This window comes from Candida margitis, assembly GCF_024628925.1.
Source record: "Candida margitis strain CBS 14175 chromosome Unknown scaffold21, whole genome shotgun sequence".
NCBI lineage: Eukaryota > Fungi > Ascomycota > Pichiomycetes > Serinales > Debaryomycetaceae > Lodderomyces > Lodderomyces margitis.
In genome coordinates this window covers 159,549-177,100 of record NW_026261892.1, presented here as the reverse complement: position 1 = coordinate 177,100, position 17,552 = coordinate 159,549, and the positions used below count along the sequence as shown (strand labels likewise).

General features: G+C 40.3%; 6 protein-coding genes and 1 pseudogene across 7 annotated transcripts; 4 read left to right on the top strand and 3 right to left on the bottom strand. All coding sequences in view use genetic code 12, as the record gives it.

The window, feature by feature from the left end:
* Nucleotides 1–758: 758 nt before the first annotated feature.
* On the bottom strand, nucleotides 759–2,621 carry CANMA_004584 (uncharacterized protein; the record flags this gene model as incomplete). The annotated part of the gene is made up of 1 exon (XM_051816875.1): nucleotides 759–2,621. One exon carries the CDS (start codon nucleotides 2,619–2,621, stop codon nucleotides 759–761), a length of 1,863 nt encoding a protein of 620 aa, XP_051669890.1.
* Nucleotides 2,622–3,291: 670 nt separating this feature from the next.
* TUF1 (translation elongation factor Tu) lies at nucleotides 3,292–4,560 on the top strand (the record flags this gene model as incomplete). Its single annotated transcript, XM_051816874.1, has 1 exon — nucleotides 3,292–4,560. The coding sequence occupies one exon, from the start codon at nucleotides 3,292–3,294 to the stop codon at nucleotides 4,558–4,560; it is 1,269 nt and encodes a 422-aa protein (XP_051669889.1).
* Nucleotides 4,561–4,696: 136 nt separating this feature from the next.
* Nucleotides 4,697–6,959, top strand: CANMA_004582 (annotated as a pseudogene). The gene is made up of 2 exons: nucleotides 4,697–5,609; nucleotides 5,800–6,959. Coding segments are annotated over exons 1-2 (2,073 nt in total).
* A 6-nt stretch (nucleotides 6,960–6,965) lies between these two features.
* CANMA_004581 (uncharacterized protein) lies at nucleotides 6,966–8,822 on the bottom strand (the record flags this gene model as incomplete). Its single annotated transcript, XM_051816872.1, has 1 exon — nucleotides 6,966–8,822. The coding sequence occupies one exon, from the start codon at nucleotides 8,820–8,822 to the stop codon at nucleotides 6,966–6,968; it is 1,857 nt and encodes a 618-aa protein (XP_051669888.1).
* Nucleotides 8,823–8,936: 114 nt separating this feature from the next.
* CIS2 (gamma-glutamyltransferase) lies at nucleotides 8,937–11,801 on the top strand (the record flags this gene model as incomplete). Its single annotated transcript, XM_051816871.1, has 2 exons — nucleotides 8,937–9,690; nucleotides 10,000–11,801. 2 exons carry the CDS (start codon nucleotides 8,937–8,939, stop codon nucleotides 11,799–11,801), a joined length of 2,556 nt encoding a protein of 851 aa, XP_051669887.1.
* Nucleotides 11,802–12,265: 464 nt separating this feature from the next.
* CTN1 (carnitine O-acetyltransferase) lies at nucleotides 12,266–14,209 on the top strand (the record flags this gene model as incomplete). Its single annotated transcript, XM_051816870.1, has 1 exon — nucleotides 12,266–14,209. The coding sequence occupies one exon, from the start codon at nucleotides 12,266–12,268 to the stop codon at nucleotides 14,207–14,209; it is 1,944 nt and encodes a 647-aa protein (XP_051669886.1).
* Nucleotides 14,210–14,246: 37 nt separating this feature from the next.
* Nucleotides 14,247–16,034, bottom strand: CANMA_004578 (alpha-glucosidase; the record flags this gene model as incomplete). Its single annotated transcript, XM_051816869.1, has 1 exon — nucleotides 14,247–16,034. One exon carries the CDS (start codon nucleotides 16,032–16,034, stop codon nucleotides 14,247–14,249), a length of 1,788 nt encoding a protein of 595 aa, XP_051669885.1.
* Nucleotides 16,035–17,552: the final 1,518 nt, after the last annotated feature.

Sequence of the window (17,552 nt, the reverse complement as noted above, 5' to 3'; positions counted from 1 at the left end):
CTGCCTATACTATTACACCTTCCAAGTCTGTTTCTCTGCTGTTCTGTTTATCTTTCTATCTCTGTAATTTACTATACTTTGTCTAAATATTTTTGCAAATAATTTAGAAATCGTAATGACTATTGAATACGTTATCTCAGCATTAACCAATATCACCGTCTAATGCTGCCACTACTTTCTGTAACATCTTCCTCCACCTCCTATACTGATCAAAACTTACTCATCTCTGTGAAATATTGTCTTATTTTGTCTCTTAAAGAAAGGCGGAAAAATATATTTCCTAATTTGTCTTGAGAGTGGAAAAAAACGACTTCCTGTTTCGTCGTTATATACTTTTTCTCTTTACTAACAAACGCGTAAAGTTGCGATAACCAACAACAAATGAGAACCTTCAATGAAAACATAACAGATACCAAACCACACTCAAGTACACTGCCCTCATAAAGCAAAAACCTAGTAAGCAGGTTATAGTAACATTATCTTCTTAAGTAAACTCAACTTCACCCAACTCCTCTTTAATTCCAAAACTTGAACCGGAAATGTAAAATTTGTATGGGTGCGATATCTGGAGCAAATTAATTGTGTACACAACTACACGATACACACTCCATGTCATTCTAAGTCTGTAGTATTTATAGTTTGGCTGTTTCTCTCTCATTTAGATCATTTATAGATCTACAATAACCTACTTAAATTTTGGTGTACTATATCATAACACATACTATACAAAAAATACTTTCCCCCAAAGAACTTTTCTATTACCGCTCTATACGAAGCGGAAGACTCAATGAAAGATTTGCGCCATTGGTCTTGATTCCTACCTTTAAATAATACATCCGACTGATGTAGCAGCTTTGAAAGCTAGGGACTAGAGTAATTTTGTCTAACCCACTAATGACACGATTCACTCCTTTCAAACTGCATTTTCCTAGGTCAGCTCCAATTGAAAACTTCTTGACAAGATCACTCTCTTCTTCTTCCCATGGTATATCACTAAGCTTCGCTTTTCTGTTGTCACGGTAGAATGCATTTGGAACTGTTAAATTGATGTATTTTGTGCTAAGCGAAGCCAAAGTTTTAACGTCCTTGTATATCTGATATTCGATCTTGGCTCCATTTTTAACAGCTTTGTTCAATTTCTGGAGATAGTTGTAGAATTTGGTAACCACAAGTGAGTCAAAATTGCTTGTTGTTGGTTTGGAGAGAACTTCTTGGTCGTTGAACAACATTTCTTTCGTAAACTCAATTGGAATAGGGTGCAGCTTCGACTGTATGGTCATTGCAACTAATTCAACATCAACCTTTTTGATTTCTACTTTCTGCAGAGGCCCTGAATAGCGAACTTCGACCGGAATGGTAAGTTCTGATTTGAATCCATGGTTTGGAGGGGTGTACTTTATGCGATACCAATCTTTTTTTGAAGATAATGCAATCAATCCAGTACTAGATGAACCGGTTAAAGTTTTCTTCCTGAACGGTTGAACGCATTGATAGTAGCCACTCTTTTCAAAAGCTTTCTGGCTGTACAACTGCTTCACTTTTAGTGTTTCTTGACTAATGACTGGATTCAAGGTGGGGCATAATAGCTCTTCAATTGTGTGAACAAAGGCACGGTAGCGCGTATTTGCATCATAATCAAAGTATGCCAGGTCTGGAATTAACCTAATTGGCGCCTTATCTCTTTTTGCAACTATATACCTGTCATTGACCACATCGAGATCAAAACTTGTTGCTCTGCCAACGATGGTTGCTGACACGCTGTAAGAGATGTAACAATTAACCATTGCCAAATCCCTCACGTGATCAGACCCTAGTGCCAAACTAGCTGGAATACTTTCTCTATTCAACCCAAATGTAGGACATAGCTCAACATGCAGCGGCAAGCTCTTTTCACAAGTGTCGTCCAATAGCTTTAGAGGAACCTTAAATGTAAAGAATCTCTTGTAGGTAACCCCCGGTTGAAAAAGTCTTCTTGCATCGATGGAAAGGGAAGTACCGTCTAACGGGTCGATTTCTCCTGGACACCAATCGTGGGGGTCTCCCTTGTCGGTTACCAATCTGTCAATATTTGCGTAACTCCATGATGCAAATAGATCCACCATTGTGAGAAAGTTGTGATTCCTAGAATTGTCGATTTCGTTCAAAGCTGATACACCCTCAAAGAGGACATAAACCATGTCAAACTTTATTGGCAGCTTTGTGGTATTCTTGATGGTAACATAACCGTGAATGAAATCGCCTTGCTTAAACTCCTTTGCGGTGGGGTCAATTATCGCCAGCTTAATCCCAACTTGGCCCACGGTTTCAGTAAACGTTATACCAACCTCAAGACCATCACTATCCAACTTTGGTAGTCTATCCAAATTTGATAAGATTGTGTCATTTAAAACATTTACACTATTATTAGGATAATCCTCAACAAGGATTTCAGTATCTAAATTTTCAGACTCTCTTGCAGACATGACCGGCGTCATCGTATGATCCTCATATGATGGCGGGTCGACAGTGTAGTTTTCGTCTCGTGGTTCTAGTTCAAGAGAAATTGTACTCTTGAACATGTCATAGCTTGGTAATATGTTGTTGATAAGAGACTCTTCACTAGGTGGTTCATACTCTTTCATACTGCTTTGTAGGACCTTGTTTGAATAGTTTGCAGCTTTGAGATGAGCCATCGACGCCGTTCTTATTTCCTAAAATGGAAATCTTAACGGTTCTGCGGTAGAGTAGTTAAACTAAACTTTTTTCTCTGCAAGGAATTCGTGCGACATTTGTCACGTGCGCGACAGCCGCACGGGGTGAGGCAATAAATCTATTGGCCACATATAGGGCTCTCGCCGTATATGCATACGTACCGTTCTCATTCTAAATGAAACTCGCACTATAGTGCTTTATTTGTTGCTGTGCATTCACGGCCTCTTTTCCACTTCTCTTGGAATACACAAATTCTACAGTTCATATATATACTATACTTCAGAGCAATATAGCGACATATCCTTCCTTTGTCTTTGTATCTCTTTTGTATCTCTATCCCTTATTTACCTCAGATGTGTGTTATAACGCTCTTCTATGCATCTTATCCATTTATCTTCATTTCGAGTCATTTTGGGTTGACTTCGTGTATCACATTTCCGTGTCGCGATATCGTTAGGAAAGTCAAAAACGCGACATTTATAGTAAGTGGTTTTACTTTACGACAGGTTCTCCGTCTAGCCAACGAGAACTGGAAAAAAATTTTTTTTTTTTTTCGTTTTTTTTTCTTCAACTTTTTCAACCTTTAATCGTCAAGAAACAATGTTCAAAAGGTTCGCTGTATCTTTGCCAAATCGTTTGGCTCTTTTTGCTCGTCCTCAGTTTGTTAGAGGATTAGCTGCCTACAATCGTGCAAAACCTCACGTCAATGTCGGAACCATTGGCCATGTTGATCATGGTAAAACCACATTGACCGCTGCCATCACAAAAGTATTAGCCGAAAAAGGTCAAGCCAGCTTTTTAGACTACGGTTCAATTGACCGTGCCCCAGAAGAACGTGCCAGAGGTATCACCATTTCCGCTGCCCATGTTGAATATGAAACCGATAAGCGTCACTATGCCCATTCCGATTTGCCCGGCCACTCTGATTATATCAAGAATATGATTACTGGTGCTTCTCAAATGGATGGTGCAATCATTGTTGTTGCTGCTACTGACGGTCAAATGCCTCAAACTAGAGAACACATGTTATTGGCCAGACAGGTTGGTATTCAAAACTTGGTTGTGTTTGTCAACAAGGTCGATACTATTGATGATCCAGAAATGTTGGAATTGGTTGAAATGGAAATGAGAGAGTTATTGAGTTCATACGGTTTTGACGGTGAAAACACTCCAGTCATTATGGGATCCGCATTGTGTGCTTTGGAAAACAAGCAACCAGAAATCGGTGTGCAAGCTATTCAAAAATTATTGGATGCTGTTGATGAGTACATTCCAACCCCAGAAAGAGATGCCGACCAACCATTTTTGATGCCTGTTGAAGATGTCTTTTCTATTTCAGGTAGAGGAACCGTCGTCACTGGTAGAGTTGAAAGAGGTATCTTGAAGAAAGGTGAAGAAGTTGAAATCATTGGTGAAAACTCGTTCAAAGCTACTTCCACCGGTATTGAAATGTTCAAGAAGGAATTAGATGCTGCTATGGCCGGTGACAACTGTGGTATCTTGTTGAGAGGTGTAAAGAGAGATGAGGTCAAGAGAGGTATGGTTTTAGCCAAGCCAGGTACCACCACTCCACACCAAAAGTTTTTGGCTTCGATCTATATCTTGACCGCTGAAGAAGGTGGTCGTAGCACTCCTTTCAGTGAAGGATATAAGCCACAATGCTTCTTCAGAACTAGTGACGTAACAACTACTTTCACATTCCCAGAAGGTGAAGATGTTGACCACTCCCAAATGGTTATGCCTGGTGATAACATTGAAATGGTGGGAACTTTGATCAAGAAGGCCCCATTGGAGTTGAACCAACGTTTCAACATCAGAGAAGGTGGAAAGACTGTTGGAACCGGATTGGTTACTAGAATCATCGAGTAGGTAGGAATTTCATGTACATAGTAAATTGATTGTCTTATTTTTTTTTTCCTTATTTCGCACTAGTAGAAAAAATTTGAAAGGGGTTAGGTTGTGTAATGTACCTAGGAATATCAGGGTCAAGACACACCTTTCGAACATGCTCCTACGAAGATCCTTTTTAAAGTTTACCCAGTCAGTGTCAACACTCTCAAAGGAGGAGAAGCTCTTATTCAGCTTGAGGTTGATGAGCAGTTGTGTCGCGATCGTGTCGATCTTGTTGATGTTGATTGGTCCGGTTGTTGTCAAGTCGTTTTACATCACGAGGGTAAACTGTTCTCGTCTAGATGTTTCCAAAGGTCTTTATAATTCATTAAGGAATTCTGTGGGTGCAGCTTCATCTGTATTGGGCCTCAGCGGCGACGAGTACATACCCATGGGGAATAGCTTGACTAGTAGTGATATCAAGCTACTAGCAGATTATGCAGAGGAGCAAGTCGGAGAGGCTCCTCAATACTGCTTAACATCGCTATGGCGGTTCTGCTTTGGAGACTACGATACGTACACGCTAAATATAACAGGCGAACAAGAAGTCATTAAAAGAAGGAACGAGCTGCTTACTTGCACCAACAACAAGGCGGTCGCATTCGACTACCGTGGTCAGCTTTTACTCATTGGGCTTGAAAGTATATTAGCTTATGCATACCAGGATAAACTATTTAAGGATGCAGCATATGATAGACATATTGATGAAAGAGCATACAGATTCAGGTTGGCCATAAACGCCATGATATTTACAGTCTGTGCCCAGGTCGTCTTGTTGTTTGCTTTGTTGGTGGTATATGCTAATAGGGGCCCCACGAAGGACCTCAGCAGGATACCGGGTATTGTGTTGCACGCTATTTCAGTGCTATCGGTAATGGCGTTTTGCAGTTCCATCATTGAGCTGGCGTTGATTACCAACTTGGTAAAGCTTACTACAAGTGAGGTTAAAAAGAAATTGGGAGATTTTGGCGTGAGCTTTACTTCGGGGCCTGCGTGGATGGCATTTATGTGGATTTCGTCGGCATTCTGTACGATTTCAATGGTAAGCTGGGCCTTGCCTATGTGGTGCGCCAACCCCCCCGATGAAACCAAGCATACACTAGATGACTCTCTTTTGACTAACTTGTATAGACATGTAGATTAAAATTAGAGAGAAGAAAAATAATAAAAAAAAAATATTTTTGCGCTCTAGCTCATCATCAGAAATGGTTCAAATAGAGATTCCAAAGGGTGAAAATTACGGAGCAGAATGGGAGAGAAGAAAGTATATTCCTAAGGATGGTGAGCCTGAATTGCCTCCACAGATAGCTCAGTATGCCAACAAGGGCACCGATGAGGTTATGCAAGAGCTCAATCGTTTGCCATTTTTCATGACAAAATTGGATGAAACAGATGGTGAAGGAGGAGAAAACACCGAGCTAGAGGCGTTAAAGTCATTAGCATACGACGGCGAGCCTGATGAAATTGCAACAAATTTCAAGAACCAGGGAAACGATTGCTTTAAAGCAAAGCAGTACCAGAATGCAGTGATATACTACACCAAGGGATTGGAAGTTGATTGCGGAGTAGACGATTTGAGCAAGGCCTTGTATTTGAACAGAGCTGCGTGTAACCTCGAGCTCAGGAACTACCGTCGATGCATCGAAGATTGTAAAAAGGTTCTTCTTCTTGATGAGAAGAATGCAAAAGCCTGTTTCCGCTCAGGTAAAGCGTTTTTGGCCATTGGAAAGCTTGACGAAGCTAAGCAGATTCTTGACTATGGATTAAGCTTTGGTGAAAATGCGGACTTGAGAGGATTGTTGAATAATATTGAAAAGAAGATAAAGGAAAATGAAGAGCTAAAGCTAAAAAAGGAACGCCAGTTAAAGGAGCAGCAAATGAAGCAGGAGATTTTAACCAATTCTATGAAATTGCGCCACATTGAAGTTGTAAACAGTATAGACCCCCCTGAAATGATTCAGGAGGCAAAGATCAAACTTGAGGATCCTTTAGATTACCAATCGCAGTTGATATTCCCGGCCCTAATATTATACCCCACGATAGATGAATTTGATTTCATCGCTGAGATTAGTGAACTAAGCACACCTTTGGAAATATTGGAATTGATCCTCAATAGACCCAAAGAATGGTTTGACGAAAAACACAAGGAGTTCAATGTTAAAACGTTAGTTTGTTTTATGGAGACTCTTACCGGTGGTTTGGTTAAAATCGGAAAGAAGATAGAGATAAACCAAGCATTGATGAAGCAAAATCCAAAGGTGCCACTATTCGATAATGCCTTAAAGTTATACGTGGTGCCTAAATCGCAAGCAGAAAAGTGGCCATCAGAATGGAACAAAGAGGCTGCTTTACGAGCAAGAAAAGGTATACAAAGCTGATATATATTAACTAAATCCCATAGATTTTAAATAAGATTTCTTGTCTATATCAGGTGTAGGTGCAGGCGACTGCAGGGCATGTACATTCCTATTGAACACTTCCAGGAGGTTAACTCTACTGCTTTTGTGAAATATCCTAGAAGGGTCAACCTTTTTCTTGCTTTTGGCAATCTTGTATAGCTCTGGTGTGCGGCCCCAGGGTTGAAGCACTTTGGAGCTGGGTGAATGGCTATCGTCGGATAGGACCTCTGGCAAATTGTCGGGTGCGAATTTAACGGGAGTTTGTGGTGCACTTTTGGTAGGCGCTTGCTCTCCATCGTCAACAACCAGAGCAGTTTCACGCAAAGCTTTTGATTCCGACTTCCTAAGGTTAAGGACTATTTTTTGTCTCGATTTTAATGCTGCTGCTTCGCTGCGTCGCTCCATCATTGATTTCTTTGTCAGCCGTTGAACATCAACCTTGGGTTGTGGTTTTGGTGCTTTCTCCACTACCACCTTTGTATTCTTGCTTCTTTCAAAAGTCCTCGGTGTTCGTTGCAAGGTTGTGGTGAGAAATCTATTTTCAAGTTTCCGCGAATCGGGCTTCTTTTTCTTTGCTGCACTAGAAGCAGTGGGGGCAGCAAGACGATCCAAGTTGGGGCTTTTAAGTGGTGGTATCTCAACTCGTAAAGGCGAGGTGTATTGCGATCTTCTTTGCCGTAGTGGGCTTGAGTTGCGAACAGGTGAGTGAATTTTCGGACTTCTAATGACCTTTGACGCTGGTGAGTGTTTAGGGGTAGATTGTGGTGGTTTCTTTGGAGACAATTGCCTATATTCGCTGATTTTTCCCCACAAGCTGGCACTTGATCTGTCATGCTCCTCTTTCACTTCTGAGTTTGATACCTGCGCAGGACTTGATTGAAAGGTATCCGTATTAGTTGCTGGGATAACGACAGCCTCCAGCCGTAAGGGGACCTTGACAAGCTTTGGTAGCGGAGAATTTTTCTTTACCGGCAGTCGGCGAGGTGACAATTTATTCTTGATTGAAACGGTTGGAAGAATATCAGTAGAGTCTTCACGTCTGACACTGTTTGCAGATTTACTAAAAGGTAGTGGTGTTCTAGTGGGCAAAGACACAAACTTTGAGCTCTTCCTGTTTGGTGTTTGATATACTATACTTACCTCCTTTTTGCTCTCAAGCTCCAGTTTCTTTACCAAAACGCTTCGTTTTATGGCTGCACTAATTGCTTCAAATGAGTCTTCAGCGTCAGAGGAAGCCGTGTAAGGAGATGTCTTTGAAGTAGGCTGCACCTCTCTGTGCCCGACTTCACCAAAATTTCCAGCTAAAGTGGCACGTTTATTCTTTTGAAAAGGATCTGTTTTGGAGATGGCATCCGATGAGCGTACATTCAGTGTCAGCTGAGCTGGTCGAGGTGCATTAAATTGAGTTGTTGATACTTTTTTGTTTGTATTTGGAGCTTCACCTAGCACATCTCTCATATCACCTCCATTTTTCCGTTCGACCACAATTGTCGAGTTCTGAATTTTGTCCTCTGCTTCCACCGGTATCTTAATGGTGACCTCTCTCGACTTTGGTGATGGTAGGAAATTTTGCACACTTGTTTTCAGCAATGTCAGTTGAGGTGGGACGTCCTCTGGCAGAGCATTTCCAAGCAAGTCATCAATCTTTTCTGATCCTTGTAACACCCTCTTCATCCATGATTCTAGTCGATTTTTATCGTCTCTGACATGCAAGTAGCGGTTTTCAATAGCGGTTGAAGCTATAGAAAACAGCTCATTAAGCTCGCCAATGATAAACTTGGATGATCCCGGTACTGTCTCGCTCTGGATTCTATTGGTGGCATTAATAGCCCACTTTGACATAGCATTCACTTGTTTTGCTGTAAAAACTGTTTGTAAAAGGGGCAACAACAACAACAACAAAAAAAAAAAAAGGGAGGGATTAGGATTGACGCGGCTTCTCCACCCATCAGCTCAATGCAAGGCAATGTGTTCAAAAGGGATCCAGAAGATGATCCATTCTTAAATTGTTCCATCTTTGATGGGGCCTCAACTGCCAACTTTATTTTCCTGGTGCTTATATCGATTGGCATACTTATCAGCTACCTTCCACAATACAAACGTATCTATGACAAGAGAACCTCCGAGGGACTTTCCACCGATTTTCTATTGCTAGGATCAAGTTCATCTTTATTTACACTCACCAATATCATTTTGGTAAGCTCGCGGGCAAGGGAGTGTTGTTACAGTGGTGAACTAAGTACATTCAATTGTATTAGCTCCCAACTCAATTTATTTCAAATATCCATCCAATGTGTATGTGCAATTTTGATTTTGGTATTTGTGCTTTTACTTACCAGAAACTCAGTCAAGCAAGACAAGCATGAGTACAAGAGAATAGTTACGGTGGGTAAGATTGTCCTATTCCACGGGTTTCTATCCGTGGTACAGGTTATAGCAGGATACCTCAACACGACAACAGTGCTTTTCTCGATAGCTAACGCCAACGGGTTGCTATCTGCTGCTTTGACGGTCGTCAAGTACGTGCCACAGATATATACTACATACACTTTGAAACATCCAGGAACATTGTCAGTTGGCATGATGTGCATACAAACCCCCGGTGGGTTTGTATTCGCTGCGACGTTGATATTCACCAAAGGCTCGCATTGGAGCTCTTGGGTTAGCTATTTAGTTGCAGCTTCCTTGCAGGGCGCCCTTTTAGCCCTCTGTATTTATTATGAATACATTGTTGGCAACAACACAGCCGAGGAGCTAGAGAGGGAGGAGGTAGAAAGAATTGAGGTTGAAAATAGACAAGCCTTGAATGCCTCCGAGGAGAATAGACTACTTGAATAGCAGTAATTAGATGACCAAGCTATTTTTTTTCTCAATTCTTATAGCAATAAATCCTCTAAAAAAAAAAAGCGCGCAACTGATAAGAAAGTTTTTTGACAGGCAACGATGAAAGGCAAACCAAGCAGCACCAACAGGCGCCACAGAACTGGCCTAACGCTCCTCCCAGCGTTGATATTGATAGCATTCACGGTTTTTAAGCTACCAGGCAACAGAATATGGCCAGTGATACCCTCTGATATATCTCGCGCCGACCCATACATTACCATCCAGCAAGCCACAGATGACCCCCTCCTCGACAAAATAGGCCAACCTGATTTGTATCCTTCGAAAGAGCACTTGTACGAAGGCAAGAAAGCAATGGTTGCAAGCGATGTTCCATTATGCTCTACATTGGGTAAGGACATTTTGCTCAAGGGAGGTAACGCCGCAGATGCCGCAGTCACAGTTGCTTTATGCATAGGGTCCATCAACGCACACAGTTCAGGAATTGGTGGTGGCGGCTTTATTTTGAGCAGAAAAGTGGCTCCCGAGAATGAGGATGTCATTAGCATAGATGCAAGAGAAATGGCCCCAGCATTGGCGTCAAAAAATATGTTTGGAAGATCATTCGTGTTGAGTAAGATCGGCGGGCTTGCTATTGCAATTCCTGGTGAGCTCAAGGGGCTAGACCAGCTTTACAAACAACATGGAAGCGGTCACTTATCATGGAAACAATTGTTTGAGCCGGTTATTGAGTTGAATGAAAGAGGATGGAATTGTTCAAAAGTGTTTGAGACAGTGGTTGCCAAAGAAAACGAATTAGTCTTATCCCGGGCACCATTTTTAAAAAAAATGTGGGATTTTATATTCACCGAAAACGGTGACCTCGTCAAGGAGGGCGACTTTATACAACGAAAGAATTATGCAAAGACTTTGAGAATGATTGCAAATAATGGAAGCAGTGACATTTTCTACGACCCGGAGGGTCCAATTGTGCCATCATTAGTTGACACTATTGCTAGATGGGGTGGAATAATCACACCACAGGATTTTGCCAACTACAGAGTAAATGTTGAAGAGCCATTGACTACGTCTATTTATGGCCACACTCTCTACACTAGTAATGGGATTTCTTCAGGAATTTCCTTGATTGCCGGTTTAAATTTTTTCCATGCTGTTTACAATGGATCAGATGATGCCGTTTTATTCAACCATAAATTAATTGAAAGTTTCAAATGGTCAAGTTCAGTTCGTACTCGCTTGGGCGATTTCCCTGGCAGACAAAAGGTGATTGAAAAGTACAACGATGACAAATGGATCGATGATATTCTTAAACACGATAAATTTTCACCAAATGAAACGTTTCTGTGGGACAATTATGATCCAAAATACGATATGGTTGATCCCCAAGGCACGTCTCACTTTTCAGTGGTTGATAAAGACGACAATTCAGTCGCCATGACCACTACTGTGAATTTACTCTTTGGGTCAATGATTTATGACAAGCGTACCGGAATAGTTCTTAATGATCAAATGGATGATTTTAGCCAGCCCAATGTTAGCAATGCATTCAATCTAACACCATCGATATACAATTTTGTCCATCCTGGCAAGAGACCATTGAGTTCAACTGCACCGACAATCATAACTTTCAACAATAAAAGTGATTTAGTAATCGGTGCAGCCGGCGGTAGTAGAATCACCAATACGATCCTCCAGGCAATAGTGAGAATGTACTACAGGAACATGGGGTTACTTGAGACCATTGCATACCCCAGAATGCACCATCAATTGATTCCTGAAGATGTTATGAGTGAAAACATTACCACTTTTTCAGAAGAGCACAAAGGAAGTGGCATTGTTGGACAATTGGAAAACAAGAGACACACATTTTTGGAGACAGGGGCATTGACAGCAATGAATGGAATAAAAAGATTAAAGAGTGGAGCATTGCAAGGTGTTAGTGACTATTGGAGAAAACGGGGAGAGGCAGATGGGTATTAATATAGAAATAGATTACATACTTGTCATATAGTACAATGTATTCACTCCTGTATTTATTGATAGAACAAATTGACTGCTGGGTAAACGGATACGCACCTGTTGCCCCACAAAAACAGTAACTCATCGTTACGAATTATTAGGTACAAAAACCTCTGCCTTAAAGAACAAGAGCTTTTGTCACTTTAGATACATAATCTGATTGGTTGGAGATGGAAAAGAAATTTAAATGACGCAATTATTTAAAGCCACACAAAACCAAGACTCCGAGGGTGATCTGCTACCATGTTCTCCACAAAAAACAATAAATTAGAATTTTCTTTGCCCAGAGAAATTAGCCAATTATTCAGAGATTATAAAACTAAAGGCTTAATTATAAACACGAGGACATTTCTTTATATTTTTTCAAGGAGTAAACCAAACAAAACATCTTATTCGATATCCATTACCCTCCCCACATCGCCGAAATGTCCACGTTCCAATACCAAGACCAGTTGAAAAAATTGCCCATTCCAGATTTAGAGGAAACATGTCTGAGGTATTTGAGAATAATGGAGCCATTACAAACTAGAAAAGAGCATGCTAGAACCCAAGCTGCTGTTGAGTTGTTTCTCAAAGGAGATGGCAACAGTGACTCTCCATCGATTGGTCGCTACCTTGATGATTGTTTACGCAAATACGGTGCCGACCAGCCAAGTTACATTGAACAATTTTGGTACGATGCTTATTTGAGTTATGATTCACCCGTGGTTTTGAATGTTAATCCGTTTTTCTTATTAGAAGATGATCCATTCACTCAAAATGAAACCACTTCAGCGAATCCTCAAATCAAAAGAGCAGCAACTCTTACACTATCATCCCTCAAGTTTATCCAGGCTTTGAAAAATGAGACTTTGAGTGTTGACAAGTTAAAGAATGGCAAGCCATTGTGCATGTACCAATACACCAAGCTCTTTGGTGCGTCAAGAATCCCCACCGACGATGGATGTACGATGCAAACAGATCCAAACTCAAACCATATTGTTGTCATGTCGAAATCGCAATTCTACTGGTTTGATGTGCTTGATTCGCAAAACAACATCATCTTGAGTGAATCTGAATTGAATGTCAATTTCAGCTCCATTATACATGACTCGTTGTCAACGGCCAGCACTGATGTTGCCAAGTCTTCATTTGGTGTCTTGACCACTGAGAATAGACGGTTATGGGCCAATGTGAGAAACAATTTAATCGGAACCAATAAGGTCAATAAAGAGGTGTTATCCATTATTGATTCAGCGTTATTCATTGTTTGTCTTGATGATATTGAATTGGAGGATTTGTCAGAATTGGCTCAAAATATGTTGGGTGGGTTGTCAATCTTGGACAAGGGTATTCAAGTGGGAACATGTACTAACAGATGGTTCGACAAGTTGCAAATTATCATCACCAAAAACGGTAAGGCTGGTATCAACTTTGAACACACAGGAGTTGATGGTCACACTGTTTTGCGATATGTGTCAGACATTTACACCGATTCCATCTTGTCATTTGCACAGACAATCAACAAGAATGCCCCATCATTGTGGAAAGATGCAACTTACAACCAAACTCAATCTTCTTTTGCCGATGAGCACTTGATTACAATTCCAAGAAAATTGGAATGGGACTTGACACCAGACTTGTCACTTGCGTTGCGGTTTGGGGAAACTAGATTGTCCGATTTGCTTAATCAAAACGAAATTAAACATTTGGAATTCAGACTGTACGGATCGAGCCAAATTAAGAGCATGAGGTTTAGTCCTGATGCATTTGTTCAAATGGCGTTCCAAGCTACATACTACGCATTATATGGTAAAGTAGAATGTACCTATGAACCAGCTATGACCAAGCATTTCTTCCATGGGAGAACCGAAGCAGTAAGAACCGTTTCTAAAGAGTCAAATGAGTTTGTTCACACTTACTTTGACCGCAACGCCTCCACCAAAGAAAAATTGACCAAACTTGGCGAAGCTTGTAAAGCCCACTCAGTGCAAACAAGATTTGCTTCTAATGGAGAAGGAGTTGATAGACACTTGTATGCCTTAAACTGTTTATGGGCTAGACTATTGAAACAGTATCAACAAGGTGTTTTGAACGACGTGTATGGCAGTGCTATACCCGAGTACGTCAGCTCCCTACCACCAATTTTTGCCGATGCAGGTTGGGGGAAATTAAATGATGCAATTCTATCCACATCAAATTGTGGTAATCCTGCGTTGCGTCTTTTTGGATTTGGGCCTGTGTCTGCGAATGGGTTTGGTATCGGATATATCATTAGAGATGACTCCATATCATTTTGTGTCGCCTCAAAACATCGCCAAACTAAACGTTTCCTTGCAACATTGTTCTGCTACTTGAATGACATTGAAGGCATGCATAGAAACCAATAGAGGCATGGAAAGAGAACGAATTTATTTATCTATTTATTTAACTATTAACATATTTAACATCGAATAGGAATTCATCTATAATGTAAACACGTCCTTCGTAAGGAGACAATGAATCCTCAACAAGATCAGCTTTGTCGACATTGGTGCTGATCAACTTGAAGTCGCCATCAATCGACTTGCTAAACTTGGCCGAATCTTTAGAAAAGTTGAGGACAACATAAGCCTTTGGGTAGTCTGAGTTTGGCAAACTCTTGACATAAGTAAACACCTGCTCGTTATCAAATTCCAAAATCTTGAACGATCCGTAAATTAAGAGATCCTTGTGCTCCTTTCTCAACTTTAATGACTTCTTCCAAAAGTTCAAGAGCGAGTTTGGATCCTCGATTTGACTAGCAACATTGATATCCTTGTAGTTTGGATTAACTCTTGTCCAGGGTTCATATTCGGAGAAGCCAGCAAATTCGGAATCATCCCATTGCATGGGTGATCTAGCGTGGTCTCTAGCTAACAAGTTGATGGCATCCATAAGCTTCTTTTCCTTTTCTGGGAAATCTGGATCTGATCCGTACTTCTCCTTAAAGACATTGTAATAGTTGATTGTGTTGATATCCTTGTACTCCTCGATCGGCCATTCTCTTGGCAAGTTGGTCATACCAATCTCCTGGCCTTGGTAGATGAACAAAGTACCAGTCAAAGTGGTTTGCAAAAGAGCCAACAATTTACCACTTTTGTCGTGATACTTCTTGTCACCAAATCTAGTGACACTTCTTGGCTGATCGTGGTTTTCGATAAAAACGGTAGACCATGCATCTGTTCCCTCAATAAAGTCACATTGGTCTTGAACTGCCTTTTTGAAATCCTTCAAGTCAAAGCCATAGTACCTGAATCTGTCATTTTTATCGGATCCAACATCAACAGTGTCAAATAAAAAGATCATATTCATTTCCTTCTCTGAAGCACTAACATATTTCAAAGCCTGCTCCCTGGAGCAATGACCAACCTCACCAACGGTCATCGCATCATAGTGAGAGGTGACCTTCTTGAACATTTCCTTGTGGAACTCGTGGATTCTAGGAGCGCTTGAAGTGTATTTATCACTTGGTTGATAATATTGGTCCTTGTATACAACCGGAGCATCAAGGAACCTTTGATCTTTTGAATACAAGCAAGCAGTATCAATTCTAAACCCATCAATACCACGGTCAAACCAAAACTTTAAAGCAGTGTCATAAATAGCGTTTCTGGTTTCTTCATTTTCCCAGTTCAAGTCTGGCTGAGTGTTGGCAAACAATCTCAAGTAGTACTCATCGGTAGTTTCATCGTATTCCCAAGCAGAACCCGAAAAGTAAGACATCCAGTTGTTTGGTGGCAATCTGTTTCCCTTGTCGTCGTATCTTGGTTTCTTCCAGATGTACCAGTCTCTCTTGGGGTTGTCTAATGACGATCTGGACTCTTTAAACCACTTGTGCTCGGAAGAAGTGTGGTTGATCACCAAGTCAGCGATAATTTTGATACCACGCTCGTGACAGCCGTCAATCAACTTTTGCATATCTTCCATAGTACCGTACCTGTGGTAGATGTTTTGGTAGTCGCTGATATCATACCCCATATCGTCTTGTGGTGAGTCGTATTGGGGACTGAGCCAAATCACATCAACAAAGTCTTTCAAGTAGTCTAATTTGGCAATAATACCAGGAATGTCACCACAAGCACCATCAAATGTTTTGTCACCTCCAGTGTATCTTCCTTTTAACCCTTTGGCAAAGGTAGCAGGATAAACTTGATAAATAGTGGCGTCTTTCCACCAAGTGTAGTCAATAGTCATTGTTGGTTTATTTAATTCTTGTAAACTTGATAATCAAAGTGATAAATAGTTGAATAAAATCAAAATCTGTCCTGAATAAAACACTCTTTTATAATCATAATCCTAAACGTAATCCTAATTCTAATCGTTGAATGTGAACGTAGGATTCCAATTTTCCAAACTGTTGTTGGGGACGGAAGAAAACAAGATAGAAAGTGTATCAAAAGTATCTATTGTTTTAGATTATTCTTCCATTGTTTATACTCTGTAACATTGTGGGGGAGGAAAAGAAACAAAATACCAAGAGATTTGTTGTAAATCACACAAGGTTTTTGAAAAGTAATTCTCGGAATATTATCGCGTTATTGCTCGGAAAATCTAAAGATTTCTTTTTTTCTCTTTTTTGTATGTACGCCTTAAGAAGCAAAAAAGTAATTCTGCTTAGAGTGCAATTTCCTTTTTGTGAGTCGTTTTCAAATAGAAAGACATATGTATGTACACAAGAAAAGGGATTGAATCTTCCGATACTCCGTTTTGGTAAATATTAGAAACAAAGCATTCATTGGTGAAGTGGCATTAATTGATGTATTTTGTACTATTTCGTTACATAGTTGGCAAAATCACCCCACAACTACAGTCAAGGTTTGACTTTTTCAAATAGTTGTTGCGATAAAGGTGCCGTTTCAAAGTGGTTGAGGCTTATGTTTTTGAGGCACTGTCGTAGAACTACAACACATTATCTGCAAGGTTTAAACCCTCTGCTAAAGCGGGGTTAATCTGATTTTGAACGGTGCGGCACAAATTTTGATATCACAATGTAAGTATTTCTACTTTCAAAACCGGACATATTATTGCTCCGATATGAAACTTTCACTCGGTAGAACTTATATTAGTTCTTGACAACTTCTGATGTTCTTGCATCTTAAACAAAACTCTTAGGTGTAATTGGCAGTAAATCTCCTCCTCCCCCAGATTTTCTTTCTTTTGTTCTCCTCCATTTCTCGGTGTTGATTGTGCCACAAAGATGGAAGAAATATTTTCATGTTGGATTCCTCTGCACCTCCTCATTTGCTCAAGTGAAGGTTTCAAATATCTGCCTGAGCACACACATCTATTATTATGAAGATGAAGAAGTGATACCAAGAAAAATTGTAAAATGACTAAAGAAGTTGCCCTGTGGTTGTGGTGAACTTGTCTTAAATTTTACGAACCATTCCCATAAACAAAACTGTTTGGACCTGCTTACTAAAAACAAACAATACGAAAGTAGCTGTCACAACTATGTGGGGTAAAACTACACCTCCCTCGCTCTGTATATGTTTCTAAATTTACGTTCTTCAGTGTTTCCAGTACTGAAGAAGAAAAACAAACGTATTATTAAATTCTTCGAGCATTTCAAATATTTTATATTTGCTCTTGGGTGTATTTACGAAGTAGACTCAGGTTTAAGCTTTTCAGCATATGTGTATGTCTAAAGCTTATACTTCTTCGAATAAAATTCTTGGGGGAAGAAGAAGTACAAATAAACTTAAATGATTA